Genomic DNA, 15,129 nt, shown 5'->3' on the forward strand with positions numbered 1-15,129 from the left:
GGTATGTTCCGATATGTAGGACATACACCGACCAGAGAAGTGGGCCCAATATGGAGCCTTGTGGTACGCCACAGGGATTTGGGGGGGGGGGGGGGGAGAAGGAATTTTTGACTTCGACAATGAATTGTCTGTCTGAGAGGTAGGCACGGATCCAGTCCACGATGGATTGACGAATACCCAGGGCAGAGAGTTTGGAGAGGAGACGACCGTGATGCACCCGATCGAAGGCCTTAGTAAAGTCGAAGTAAACGCAGTGAACATTGCGTCCGGACGAGAGAGCCACGCCCCAGCTCTGGATGACGTCCTTCTGAGAAATCTGAGGGAGCTCACTCTGACAGAGATCAGTGTGGTTGGGTCAGCCTACGAGAGGCTAAGCAGTCCAACAGCTCGCACTGTACGACTGAACCTCAGCTACCCCAGTGACCTTGTGGGCTTGCGGGGATTCGTAGAGAACTGTCCCAGATTGGAAAACTTCAAGCTCACGGCGGAGTGGGTGGATCTGAACTCCGGTCTCGTTTGGAGAGCACTTCGCTGTGTAAAGAACCTCAAGGAACTGTGCTTGTGGCTCGATGAGATGCCGAGTTGTCTTTCGGAAATCGAGAGGAGTTTGCCGGAGATTTTGCCGCGTCTGCAAGTCCTGCACATCCATGGACCGCCACTCATGATCCCCTCGATCAACCCCTCGCTGATGGATTTGCTAACCCGATTCTTCAGCGGGGCCTACATGGGTCCGGGATGTCCCATAATGGACCACATCCATTCGTGCCAGATGCATCAGATTTTCCCCGGGCTTGTGTTATTCCGACGACTTCATCGGCTTGTCGAGCCCCGAGGGGTGGTGAGAGCATACGGATGTCGATGCGGGTCGGCGGATGTTGCCACAATTCCCCAAAGTCAAGCTGACCATGTTTTTCCTCCCGGCTCTATGTATACTATGAATGTCTGATGTCGGAGTCATGCACAATCATCGAATCGATTTTCGTTTGGAGAGCCGACGGACTTTCTCCGGAGACTTACTAGCCACGGGGTGGATATATTTGTGAATAAATTAATGAATATGAGTTAATGAATAAATTATTATTACTATCATTAGAGCTTGGAATTTCAGGCTTAGAAAAGGCAAAATAGGCACTGAGAAACAGGCAAAATAGGCGCTCAAAAAAGACTAAATAGGCAAAAAAAATCGGAATAGGCACTTAAAGACGGCTCATCAGGCAAAATAGTCAAGTATAGGCGAAAAAGGCACAATAGGCCTTTTGAGTCGAAATAGAAAGCACAAGCAGAGATTTGCATTCTAAGCGCCCGAAATTGACGGGGATAGAAACCTGAAATGGTCAGAATAGGAGGTGTTCAAAAAGTTAAATCGGGATGAAGAAGAATTGTGGGACACATCAGTTCCTTGTGCCGCATGTTCCTCCTCTTCTATTCGCGGACGCACAGAATGGGTCTGATGAGAAGCTCACTGGCTGAGCGACATTCGAGCTACATTATTCTGCGATACGATCACAGAAAGCCGAGATGTTGTCATTCAAATAAAAGTCAATATTTGGATGAATCACTTGAGTCGTGGATCATAGGGACCCTCAGAGCTTTATTCAAGGAATCAAATTTCAGCAGCAGCATGCTTGCACACGGGAATAAATTGGTATTTGACATTCTCTCGAGTCAAAGGATGTCTTCGATCTGACAGAATTCCTTTATACTGGGAGAAAGACCTCTCCACATCGACACTGACCAGAGGTGCCCGTCTGAGGGACGAAATTCTTCGAAACTCCGAAGAAACGCCGGGTAGAATAGTTGGAGTTCAGCCTTTTCGTGAACGGTATATTGCGGGTGACATAGCCGGCCTCGATTTCGATTGTCTTAGATATCGCGGGCTCGAATACGAGGCAAGCGCGGAGGGAGTCCGCAGCCGGCTGCTTGAGCTTGGTTGTCGGGTTGTCAGAGATAGTTTTTGAACCTCTTGGAAGATCTCTTTAGAGCGAAGCTGTTCACCTCGAGATTTTCCGCATGCGTCCGAGGAACATCAGGCCACTCGATGCGCAGCGCAAGCTCGTCGGAATCGAAGTGCGCCCTGAAATCGTTGGCTTCAATTTTAGTGAGGGCCCCTATGAGATGAGGCGCGTAATTTTTCGGTAGACAGACAGGCGGTGACGCGAAAGAGGATGACATGCAAGAGGCTCTTGCCTCCGCTAGCGGAGCGCTCGAATTCCCTTCAACTTCATTAGAGAAAAAGTTCGCGTATTCCTCAAGCTGGTACCGATGATTATGCGCCGCCACGAGATCACTGGTCCGTTCGGGGACTACCGGCTCAGGGCGCAATGTCTCCGGCTCCCCCCGGTTCTCCAGGAACTGTTTGAATCTTGCCATCCATGAGGGACGAGCCCTGAAGGCTGTCTTTACACTACACACCAAGGATTTGTTGACCTTTTCGAAGCACGAAACCCACTTCGAATGGACCAGGTTCGGGAGGTGGGCGGTGCAACTTACGTGGGCCGCATTGAGGGAGATTGATTCGAGCAAGCCTTTCCACGCTCCACTCATACAAGCCACATTGTCGATCACAAATCTTTTATGCCCAGCAGGGGGATTTCGTGTCGCTCACCGTCTTGTGATCGATGCTGTCGGGAACGGCGGATCGCAGGCGGGACGGCTCCAGCTTGGGTTCGGCAACTTCCGTGCAGCACGGAATAGCCAAGACGTTCAATACGTGCTGATCTTCTGCGTCGATTGTCTCGTCGCCAACGAGCGCGAGAGACCCCGCCCTCTCAGGGAGTTGTTCCGAGTTTCTGACATGAGCTCCAAACGCTCGAGGGGGTAATTACGGCGGAGAACAGAAGCTGACGGAATGATGCCACCGTATTATACATTGGATTCAAGAAATGACCTCGACTCCGAGTTGTCAAGAGCGTGCAAGGGTATACTGGCGGCAGTGAATGCTCCCGCTGGACTCACGAGCGTCGTTCGTTCCTCTATCCTCCCCCAACTCATTTGACCGAAAGCTTCAACCGAGTTGACCTGGAGCTCCACTCTTTCCGCCAACGACTCCAGGTAGCTTCGGTCTCTTTCCTGAGAGTCCTCCTTTGTGAGGTCGACTGCGCTTTCACAGGTGTTGCGCAAGAAGCGATCACCTCATGCAATCATCTTCCCGTCAGGACACTCTTCCGCTCGCATTTTGCGAGTCACATGCCCGAATGCTTCTCTGAGTGTTCATAGTTCGACGTCGTTTCTCGTTGGTCGTCGAATCTACTCCTATGCGTTTAATAACTATTTTCGAGCGTGCGCATCGCTTCCAGCAGAGTTTGGGGAAGATCGTTGAGAACAGGAGGCGGCACTTCTCAGCATGTGCATGCGCTCCCAGAGCCCATGACGATGACTATCTCCATCGAGGAATAGAATGTTGAGTCTACAACTGAAAGAGTCTCACTGCCGAGGTTCATATCGTGAAAAGCACAGAAATTCGCGTAAATCTTGATGGAAATCGCGGCTGCCACGAAACCGAGTCCTGGAAGTCATAAGTTATGAGTAGAGCTGCAAACTCCAGGCATTCAAAAACAACGGTAAAGGCAGGCAAAAATGCACTCAAGAGCGACAGAAAAAGCTTAGAAATAGCTTAGAAGGCACTCATCACGGCCCAGTCTTTTACTAGTCGGAATCGCCGGTATAATTACAGTGCGCAACGATATGGTACATATTCCGCGTTCTCCTGGCTCAGAGAGCATCTGCGGTCAGTCAGACGTGACTGATCTCGAGAAAGAACGTTCAACGTCTACGCTCACATTTGGAGCATGTTTGAATAGAGCGATGTCCCCTAGCGTGAGATTGGCTAAGGAAGAGGGATCGCTCCCGTCCCGGAGGACCGACAATACCTTCCGGAACGTATCGTATCCTGGGTTCTGTGCCAAGACCCCGACCATTTCCTCTTTGATGGGGAAAACAAGAGGCCCGATAGCGTCATTGACGCAAACCCTGATTTCGTCTACGATACTGCGGGCGTTCTCGACTGACTGTGTTGTACACTCAAGCTTTTTGATACACACAGGAATCTGACGGAACGATGAAGCGATGAAAATCAGTTGAGGTTTCAGATTCGGATCGAGGAGTAGGTATTGACTTTTCCGGACGGCGACCGCCTCCTCAGGATTCAAAGCTTGAATAACCTCTTCAATTTCTTCGAAGTTATCGGCGCAATAGGAAGCGACCTCCAGCCAGGTGCCCCAGCGGGTCAAGACTGGTTGCGGTGGGAGCGGTAGCTGAGGAGCGAGACTTCTGAAAACTTGAATCCACATTTTTCACGTTCGAGATGAAAGCATCGACCGAAGGAGTGAGTCTTCGAATTTCTTCGCAGAGGCGGTCAGCTCCATGTGAAAGACGAGTAATGTAGAGCATTTTGGGGAAGAGAATCTGCAGGCCCTCGGCAGCCTTTTTCATATACCGGGCTGCATATGTGACGAAGAGGAGCACTCGATCATGCTGAATTCCGCCCGGCCATAGAAGATTGAGGGAGTTAGTGAACATCTGAGCAATCGTCGCATAATTGTTTTTTTCCACAACATCGGACGCCAAGAGGTAGGCCGTACTCTGCCCGGTCGCTCTTAAGCGACCTATGATTGTATTCAGTACAAACTGCCCTTTTATGTCCGTCGATTCATCGATGAATATCACTGCCGATGGCTTCGCGTATTCTTGAGATCACTCCGTCGTAAACGTCTTTCAGGTAGATTTTTCGGAGAGTCGAACGGTGCGGCAGCGACTGATTCGTGTACTTCTCCATAAATGATCGAAAGGACGGATTCTGAATTTTAGAGAGAGGTGTGTTGACTTCAAGCAGCACTTTGCAGAGGTCTCTAATGAAAGATTTCTTCCTGTCGGACTGCTCCGCCACGAAATTGTTGGAGAGAACGACTTGTTCAGCATCCGGTTCACCTACACGATCCTTGCGCCGTATGTGATTCGAGCTCCTGATATGCTGCTGAATGAAGTATTTCCTCTGGGCGTTCACGGTCTTCTCACAAACTTTACGCATCAAGACCGTACCATCGGTGTCAAAGGTTTCCCATCCGAAAAGCTTCACATACAGACTCAGCTCCGAATTCAGACTTGCTTTCGGTTCCGGCATATTTCAGGCGTCGAATCCCGAAGTATTGAACTGTACGGTGATACAAGGCGTGGCAGTCGCACTCACGAATCGTTTCGAATATTGTCGGCAGCTCACACCGTGCAAGTCGACGACCGCGCGTCTCCGGGCTAAAAAGATCGCTCGCACGGTCACACACGTTGAACGCTCCATATCTGCGTTTCACGGAGCGCTTCTCTGCTTCCGAAGCCTCCCTTTGCAAGATCAAGTGTAGACCGAGCATTTTCTCACTGATAGTCTCAAAATTCGGAGTCGAAAACTCCACGAAGTTCACCCGAAATACCCCTTTTAGGCATTCATGGCACTAAAAAGCTCTACTAATAAAAACTCTCATAATTTCACTCAAAAACAGAAGATTGGGCATTCAAGGCATTTCGCCCGAACTTCGCAACTCTTGTCATGAGTCATGGCTCAGGACCAGATCACTCGATCGAGTCATTCTACAACGAGAGCGCTCCGCCACAAGGCTCCGATCGAAATTCCCATGCATGCACCCTGAACAGCAAAATTTGCGCTGGTGCTACTGTGACAGTTCTTCCGAAAAAAATGTCGCGGTGCTCGAATGTGAATACACATTCACATTTTGTCACAACAATGAACACGAATATTTTTGGGAATACGCAATATTTTATGAATGTTCCCTCATCTTCAATGTCGGAGAGCGGATCTCAACCTGCGAAATGGCCCTGCACCATCGATCGGGGATGTTGCATATATGCGTAAGCGATTCGTGTTTCCTGTTTGACGAAGGCTGACCTTGTCATTGTTGATACTAGTGACACCATGGACGGATTTGCGCGTACAGATGCGTACAATAAGGCATATTCTTGAGTCTCTCAAGCATCGTCATCATTATTTTTTCAACATCTGTGGGGCTTTGACATTTTCCCTCGAGCGCCAGGGCGGTAACGGCAGGAGAACTCTCGGGAATTGATCGAATATTCCAAGAAAAGGAACGCGGATCTCAAGCTGTGATTTTTCTTCTTGCTGCACGTTTGGGGACACTCGACATGAGTAGGATTGCGTCGTGCCCTCATCCGAGACGTGAGAAGCTGAAAACAGCGCTGTCGGATCTCGGATCCATCCGAGACCTCTTTTGAATCACGAGCGATGGTGTATATCACAATTATGACCAAATGCGTCGTCGATAGAAGTTTTTGGGGGAGATGAGCTGTCATCGCCGACAATGCTCAAGATAACGTAGTGCTTATCATTGGTCGAGGCGGGGGTCCTAGTTGTCTCACCCTATTTGAATCAAATTGCGTAGCGATGTTCGATTGTTCATGATTCTACAGGTAGTATCGAGTTGCCTTGGATCGACGGCGAGCCTCGTCACGGAGCTCGACACTCACAGATTTCGTTCGCGCCGACTAAAGCTGGCTCCCGGCAGCTCCCTCATCGTTTCCTGCACGCCTTTTTCGGCGCTGAAGACCTTCTATTCTCGGTCTCGTGATCAGCCTCGGGGAATTGTTAAGATGCGCTTCGTTCCCCTATGCATCTGATCCCGTCCACATTCAAACTCAGTTCCACCTCGGACGGCGATAGTGAGGAGTTTCTCTGAATGAGTTGAGCTTCAACATTTATTATCATTGAAGTTGAACCCATGTCCTTATTCATTCAGGCGAGCCTGAAGCACTGCACTTCCATCGGAAGAATCTGCGGTTCCACCGAAAATTATCGCTCTCAGGTCGGTCGCCGCTCTATCGGGGCGTGGCCATGAGGTCGGGAGACGGCATTCGATAGTTCATCCCTCGTTTTCGATCGCTTGTTGAGAGGCAGTCTACGAGTTCCGGAAGCGAGAGGCGGTCCCCACGGCATTTCGACTTCAACAATATAACTGCATGGATAAGTCCACCTTATACCAGATGAGTCCTCTAATAAGACTTCCATCACTGAGCAGTCTGTTCGAAACCGAGCCGCGAGCTCAATCGAGAGAAGGCATAAAGAGCGAGCAAGCTGGCGCGGATTTAGCTGCTTAAAACAAACATTTGCTCACACTTCGGTCGTCCGCACCGTCTTCTCCTTCAATATTCGATGGGACCGAATCGCGTCAAAATCGCGGAACCGACCGCTCTGAGACAGTTTCAGACAAACATGCTCGCTCCGTGTAATTGCAGCTTCCGTACACTTTTCTGTTTGTCGCTGCTCCTCATCCATGATGTAGGGAGCAAGCCGCGCTTGAGAAAAGGGAAGAAGTTGAAGCCTGAAATCAATTGGAACCATTCTTTCTATGCATCGCCATTCGGCTCGTGCAAGACGCTGAGACATTTTGATTCCGTTGAAGCCTTCAGAGCGCAGGCGTACGCTGCGACACTTTTCCGTAAATGCGGACCGAGGACGATCGTGAAGCTCGGATCGAAGTACGACTTCCCTGCATACGGTGAGCCGACTTAAGTGTCTTCCCTCCTAATACCGCCAGCCTTGGGGCTCACGCACCTTGGGAACCGCCTAACTGCTCCGGCGGTCTCTATGGGACCACATCATCCCGACGATCAGGGATGCGGCTCCCGATGTCCTCGGAGGGGGTGGAGTTTATCGACGCAACCCTTCTCTGAAATCGAGTCTGTGTGGCTTACGGGGGTATCCCTATCGAATCTTACAGGTATCGTCGAGCTCACCAATAAGATCTGCCTAGGAATAAATCTCATCTATGGCTACCTTGCCGACGACGGAAGTTTGATAGCCGCCGATTCGACTACGACGAACAGCGTAGTGCGATTATTGACGTGGATACTGCAGGCTTTGAGGCGCTCCAGTATTTCGTTCATCCTGAGGAATGGGAATGAAGCCTACAATCTTACCCTCGATAGTCTCATCGATTTTCTCAATGAAACTCTCCCGTGTGTTTTTGATACAGAGAAAATTTCGCAAACAGACGGCGACTACCTGAAGCATACTTTGAGTCATGCGAGGGTTATTCTCCTCTGAGGATTCCGATCGATACCACCACGGACTTCTCTCGCATAGGGGAGGTTTCTGAAACACGGAGTGCTCCCAATGAGCCTAATTGAGCTTTGTGGAAAAAAGTGCTCCCATGTGAATTCTTCTTGCCCCGAGCGCGATGGATGAGGGGGAATCTCGATCATATCGGGCACGTGTGTATTGATATCGATTGAATCGACTTCGAAAGCATTTATTTTTGTACCAGTGATTCCGAGTTCTCGATTCAGTTTCGCTGGACTTCAGATTGGACCCAAGTGAGATGCGGAGTCCTTCGACGATTATTCCGGATCGCACGAAAAGCCGAAATCCGCGACATATCGAACACAGCCATGATCATCATCATCTCCCGATTGCCCGAACGCTGATTTTGTTTTTCGGTTCCACAAGGACATTCGAGTGCCCAGAGCGTTGTAACTGTCCTTCGAGCTCATTCGGAGCCAATGGGCCTCGACATTGTCTTCCTGAGGAGCTACATCGAGGTCTTTGACCGCAGTCGAGAGTTGCAGCCCCCTTTTGACCCTTCTGCTATCTGGGAATACTAATTGTGTTGGAAAGTGCGCTGAACCAACGGAGCCGGTGCGGCGTTTGCCGCGATCACTTCGCGGACACGGACAACTGGGCCAAAAACCAACTGGGCCAAAAACCAACTGGGCCAAAATCAACTGGGCAAATGAGCCAACTGGGCCAAAACCAACTGGGCAAATGAACGAACTGGGCCAAAACCAACTGGGCCAAAACCAACTGGGCAAGACTGAATCGGACCGGGAAATAGGTTTCGATTGGAAATGCCCTCTGTTCGGAAACTATGATTAGGAATTCGGAAAAAGGGGTGATCTTTACCTAAATTAAAAACTCATGTTTTGTCTTCTTTAAATCAATCGCTGTGACACTTGACTCTTTTGTGCCATCATGTGAGCGCTCTGTCTTTCTCGGCCCTTCGGTTATTCGCTCGCCCAGCGACCCAGTTTTATTGCGCGAAAACTACCAACGACCGTGGTGGTAGTTCGCTTGCTGTTGAGGGCTGGGGAGCGAAACTACGCGTCCATGAGGAAATTGTGAGCTATGCCTCGGAGGTATTCTACATGCTGTAGATGTTCGGCACGCTCGACCACTCCCAGGATTCGCTCGTCTGCACGAACGTACTTGGTCCTTTTTGTTGGAGGAGCACCGCCGGCTACGAATGATTCGACTTGTAGGTCACGGCCTTTTTGGACTTTCTTAAGCCCGTCGATGAACTTCCAAATTGTCGGATGCTGTATCCCGAATTCAACCTGGAGTCTGCGATGTGCCGCCTCCGCATAGTTATTCGTGCGGGCTTCTCCGTCGAGCGTTCTCTGGTATACTGACCACATCTCGACCGGGAACTGCGGTGTTCTCCGGTCTACGGTACCGTCGGCTCGGATCCGGTTCATACGCCCTATGTAAATGTCCTCGAAATAGTTGAGAACTGGAATCAACTCTTCCGGCAATACAGGCGAAAGCTCCGCGACTGCATTATCTAACTCTGACGGCGGAACGAATGCCAAAGCAGCTATCATTCGGGCTTTCAGTGCGAAGTCGTCATCGTTGGTATAGCGACTCCAAAGACCTTCCTGAGCTACGCGTAGTTTGATGTTCTTCACCAAGTGGAAGAAGCATCCCTGAATGCGTGTTTCGGGCGGGAAGCAAGCCCTGACCGCAATCATCATGGCCCGCTCGTAGTCCATGACCACGCTGGCGGGACAGAGGGCCGGCCAAGCCTCTTTCAAGAGATTCAGCATCCGAGTGTACGATTCGGCTGCTTTGTCTGGGAGCAACGCGTAGGCGACGGGCACAACGCACTGAGCTCGCTCGGCCAGAACTACGAACACCTGTCAATTGAATCCGAGTTTCAATAATCAGGAGCTTGAAATTGTTTCAATAAGACATTCGATCATTCTGGAATCGACCAATAGAGACCTGTGAGAATTGCGGCGGCGCGAGACTGAAAGTTCCATCGACATACAATTTGTCGACGAGGCCGATCCAGGAGCTCGACGATTCTCTGCCGAATACCAAGATCCGATTCGGATCTCCGACGCCGCTGTCCGCCACCAGGAAATTTTCAGAAACGCCCGGCTCGCTCTCATAGATCCTGTACGCTTCGGGTATGACAATGGAACCGCGAGAGTCCGGATTCGATGGAGCCGCAGAGCGGGCGTTCCGATGACGATTGATGAGACGAGAAATCGACTGGGGTCGATTCATGCGACCGAGCGTAGCCGTCGTCGCTGTGACCAAAGCCGTGTTAATCAAGGAGGAAGGTGCCTCACTTGTTTCTTCGCAACGTCGTTTGATCGTCGAGGTGATTTTGGCGACCTCTACACCTGAGGGATCTGGCGGATCAGAGTGGATGCCACTTGTGCGGATAACTTCCCGCGTACTCATCAGAGTATAAGCTCTCGCCTTGCATGGAATCGGTGCGGTTTTGTACATACACCGCCAAGACTGCAAGCCGCTCTTCAGGACGTATGCTTTGACAAAGAGATGGCCATCGTGGGCCAATTTCCCCTGACCTCTCTGACTCGTAACGCCCGAAGTGGATTCCATTTCTCATCGAGCTGGTGATAATTATAGAAAAGAAAGAGACTAGTTGATTTTTGAAAGGAAGCAGCTGGGATTATGCGAATACAATTTAATTTTCTGACGACGATCTTTATCCTATTCCACGTTGCGCCCAGATGAGTCGATCGAACATACTTGACAATATGGAACTAGAGTCTATCCTTATCGGGAGGTCCACCAGTCGATCACAAATACTCTCCTCACTTCAACAACAAACAAAAGCGGGGAGAGATCGACGTCGGATCTTCGTGCGACCAAGTCAAGTCGCGAGCTGCCGTGCGAGCGACATCCCCTCAACTCACTTTACAGCTTAAAGGCGTCTCTCGATGGTCGCCAATATGAGCTCGGTATTGTCTCCGATCGTGTCTGTTCGTGTCTGTTGGGTCTTTGGCCCAATTTGTTCTTGGCCCAGTTGGTTTTTGGCCCAGTTGGTTTTTTGCCCAGTTGGTTTCTTGCCCAGTTGGTTTTTGGCCCAGTTGGTTCTTGGCCCAGTTGGTTTTGGCCCAGTTGTCCTGTACCGATCACTTCGTCGTCGGCCTAGCGGGATACAATTTCAACGGTCAATAAAAGCAACACTCATTCTAAGGCTACGCCACGCACAGCACTGAGTGAGTCTCTCTAGGAAACAGGTTTTCATCAAATTGCGTATGCTCTGATTCCTCTACATTCTGCACAAAGCGTGTGGCGATTGGTTCAGTGCTTTCTACATCTGTATTTTTTTTCTGTTCCTCCTCTTGATCCCTGCTCAGTTTCCGCTCGGAATAGTATCGAGGCGGACGGTCACATTAGGCCCCACGACGCACAGGTCCGTGAACGTGGTTTTCCTCAGAAGCTGCGTCGATCTGCGAAGCCGAGAGGCAGCCCTGAAGTTATTAAATTCCTCGTAACTTCTTATTTCTTTTGGCCCGTTGATTTCTGCTCCGGATTGTTCAGAGATTCAGCCTCCTGGGGAACTGATGCCGCGGGTGCAGCCGGAGACGTCCTCGATCCTCAAAGGTTCAACATCCGCAGCCTGGCGCCTGGCGACTACGAAGACTGGTCTCAGAGCCCGCTATTCAAATCTTGCTAAGCGTTCCGATACTTCGCGCGTTTGTCTTCCGTAGCATTTTCGACTGAATAGTTCTATTTGCGCAGAGCAAACTCTTACCCCAGGCTATACCATCTCATTGTTCAGCGTAATGAACTTCCTGTATGCAGTGGGACGAGAATCTTTTCCAGTCATCACCGCGTCACTTCACACGTTTTCATCGAGCGTCGACGAGACACGAAATACCCTCCCCTCGGCTCGCTTTCCTCCTTGAAGCTGCCGACGCAACGATGTTCCGTGGAACCGCGAGTCGCTCTTCGTTCAAACTTATCTAGCAATGAGCGACGTCCCAATATATCCTACTAGCCGCGAGCGATCATCAATGGATGGTGTTGAGAACTGGGAAAAGTGTATGCAAGGGAGCGACGAATCGCTTGAATCGGGGCCAGGAACTCTGTAAGATCCCACGCCGTGCCATTGCAGAATCATTCCAGTCCTGAAGAGTACACGGTTTTCGGGGGGATGATATTGATTTCCATCTCAGACGTCATCTTGAGGGCGAGGAGCATTCCAATTGAGAAATCGCCTTAGGGATCTGACCAGCGGATGCTCCCCGAGGATGAATGGTGTCCTCATCGTTAGAGACCCTCCCCCTCTAAAAATTTTATATTCGCGTCTCCGGGCAGTCTGTGTGGACACCGAATTCGAGGATTTGCGAAAGGGCTTCAGTTGATTCAGCTGCTCAGCAAAGACTTTTACGCCGGAAACAGTTATCGAGTCCACTCTGTCAAAAGTCTGATCGCGAAGAAGCGTAGGAGGATTTTTGGATCCTGCCCACTTTCCGCTCACGGCGCATACAGCTCGTTCCGCACATCCTTTGGGAACGGTTCCGGAGGCAGTTCCCAGGAAGGATGCGAATGCCGGATCAGCCGAGCTTTCGAGCGATTTTTTGTGCGTTCCTCCTCATCACCCTGGCAGAAGCGATCGCTCGGTCAAGGAAAGAGAAGAAAGCTAGTCCTAAGGTCGAAATCAATTGGAATCATTCTTATTATGCGACGGAATTCGGCCTGTGCAAGCCGCTGAGATTTTTCAATCCAGTCGAGGCTTTCAGAGCGCAGGGTTACGCTGCTACGATTTTTCGTAAATGTGGACCAAAGATCATTGTGAAGCTCGCATCGAAGTTCAACTTCCCCGCACACGGTAAGAAGCTGGATGAACCGGATTCTCTCAACTTTCGCCATAGTCGATAGACATAGGCCTCAATGAATTCTTAACGTGATGGGAACCCATGCACTGCGGCAGGTATTCGTCCCCTAGAATCGCCATCCTAAAGGTGAAACGAGGCCTGTATTCTCCTGCAAGAAATCCCCAATATTCAGGCTTCGTCGGAGCAGGAGCCTACACAGGATTATTCTTTGGGAGGGGCAAGCAATGTTTTCAGGGGGGGGGCGATGATGATGATTGATGATGACCCTTATAGAGCTCCATGCACTAGGGCGATGTTTGCGGGGAGGGGGGCATGGCCCTTCGGCCCCCCTTATATACGCCTCTGCGTCGGAGCCCTGCCTCCCCATGCTGACTATTCCCGTTGACCACCCACGACAAGTCGAATCTTATCTCTAGCCACACAATCAGCGCCTTACAGGCAGAAATGGTATTGTGTATGTTCATGTATCCCGAATTTCCGCAGGTATCATCAAGTTCACCGATCTGCTGTGCCTGGGGATAAATCTCGCCTATGCGTTCCTCGCATCGAACGGTGGCCTCATAGTTCCCGATTCGACTCCGACAACGAGCCTCGAAGACCTTATCTTATTCCTAATGCGTACCCTGAAGATGTCTAAGACCACATTCACTGTGAATGTGGGCGGCAAGAATCGTCGGTTCACCATCGACATCCTCCTCGAATTTTCGCAAGAAATTTTCCCATGTGTCTTCAATACGGTGAAAATCTCGCAGACAGATGGCGATTACTTGAAGCACGCTATCAGTCATGCGACAACGATCCTCTTGTGAGAATTCAAATGCTCTCCGACGCCCATCGGTCTTCAGAATATTTTTCCCGCTCCCCCCGAGCAACATCGGATCCGGTTGGAACATCGGCTCGCTGCAACGGAAAACTCGGCAACCTCCGTCGGCCATGAATTTCGGCAGGAGAGTTCTCGGGGAAGTTCCGCAAGGCAAAGAGGCCTACATAGATCCTGTCATGAAGCATAAACTAGGAATAACTTCGCTTCGGTCCGGGTGCGACAACGCTGGCATCTGATGCAGCATTCATCACTGGAGCTGTTGGGGTTCCATCTATCTATATCTTCTTCTTCTTCTCGTCTTCTCTATATATAAAAATCTCCGCAGGGTCTCTATGTTACCTATGCTCGCCAAAACTGCTGAACGGATTCTCATTAAACTTGACAACATTAATCATACCCATTGCGGGATGGTTTGTATAAGGTCAAAACCCTATTTCTGATTCCCCAAATCCCCCAAGTTTGCCTTTTGCCTCACGATCAGTCGGCTCAACATCGTCGTCTTTTTTTGCGTTTCTCGAGCGGTACAATCCGCTCGGTGAGGGGTAGCGAGCAACCTTACACGACCGAACGGGTCGTAACGGGAGTTCGATCGCTCTCTTCGTTTCATCGTCCCCGTGAAGTCTTGAGGGTCGGAATAAAGATCGGGGACATCGGGGCCCAACTCCTTACGGTCAAAACGGAAGTCTTATCGCTCTCGCGGTCATCGTGCCCGTCCAGGCTTGAGAGTCAGGGCATCATATGTTCATCCTGTCGTGAGTTGTAAATCGAAAATGAATCCTGGGGAGCAGGCGGCGCAGGTTAGAAATCGCGATGATTCTGTGTGGGAAATTTGAGGGCGGAATTCCCGATCATACCGACCGACAAAGTTCGGGTTCAAACGGCTGCGATTTGCCGTGCTTCCTGTGCGTGTCAATAAGGCACAAGGTCAATTACTGCACGCATGCGGCCTGATCTTCGAGAATTCATGCTCATATCGCACGGATGACTATTCGTAGAATGTTCACGTGTCGGTGAATCATCGAATTCGTTTGTTGTGTACGCACCGGATAGTGAGACAAAAGACTCCGTTTATCTTCGAATGATCAGTTGAAGATTTATACAGTAAAAGCTCGTCATAACGACCCCCATTACAACGAATTCCTCGGTACAACGAACAAGGAATTTCTCCTGCTTTGGTCAGCTCGCCATAGGGATAGTGTAAAAGCGGCATCCGTTACAGCGAAAACTCGGTACAACGAACCAGTTTCGTCGGTCCCTTCGTGTTCGTAGTAACGAGCTTTTACTGTATGAGCATCATCTGTTCATGGTTGGAAATGAATCATCGGGGTACACAGTGGCGTACGCAGGATTTTTCTTGGGGGGGGGGCTAGATCGGGTCTCCGCATGGGGCTGAAACCCAATATGGCGAT

At 50.3% G+C, this 15,129-nt stretch overlaps 2 protein-coding genes across 2 annotated transcripts; both read right to left on the bottom strand.

Annotated features, from left to right (window-relative positions):
- Positions 1–4,648: 4,648 nt before the first annotated feature.
- Positions 4,649–5,119, bottom strand: LOC100899379 (CGG triplet repeat-binding protein 1-like). The gene has a single exon (XM_003747875.1). It carries the CDS (start codon positions 5,117–5,119, stop codon positions 4,649–4,651), a length of 471 nt encoding a protein of 156 aa, XP_003747923.1.
- Positions 5,120–9,114: 3,995 nt separating this feature from the next.
- On the bottom strand, positions 9,115–10,648 carry LOC100899519 (uncharacterized). Its single transcript, XM_018641196.1, has 2 exons — positions 10,505–10,648; positions 9,115–9,930 (listed from the first exon to the last, which is right to left on the bottom strand). Exons 1-2 carry the CDS (start codon positions 10,646–10,648, stop codon positions 9,115–9,117), a joined length of 960 nt encoding a protein of 319 aa, XP_018496712.1.
- Positions 10,649–15,129: the final 4,481 nt, after the last annotated feature.

This window comes from Galendromus occidentalis, unplaced genomic scaffold (assembly GCF_000255335.2).
Source record: "Galendromus occidentalis unplaced genomic scaffold, Mocc_1.1 scf7180000077525, whole genome shotgun sequence".
NCBI classification, from domain to species: Eukaryota; Metazoa; Arthropoda; class Arachnida; order Mesostigmata; family Phytoseiidae; genus Galendromus; species Galendromus occidentalis.

Bases quoted from the DNA above. Each gene is read 5' to 3' on its own strand.
- LOC100899519 (XM_018641196.1), bottom strand. From the start codon at position 10,648: ATGGAATCCACTTCGGGCGTTACGAGTCAGAGAGGTCAGGGGAAATTG. The intron at 9,931-10,504 runs GCGAGAGCTTAT...TTCAATTGACAG, and splicing joins CCGCACCGATTCCATGCAAG to GTGTTCGTAGTTCTGGCCGA.
- LOC100899379 (XM_003747875.1), bottom strand. From the start codon at position 5,119: ATGCCGGAACCGAAAGCAAGTCTGAATTCGGAGCTGAGTCTGTATGTG.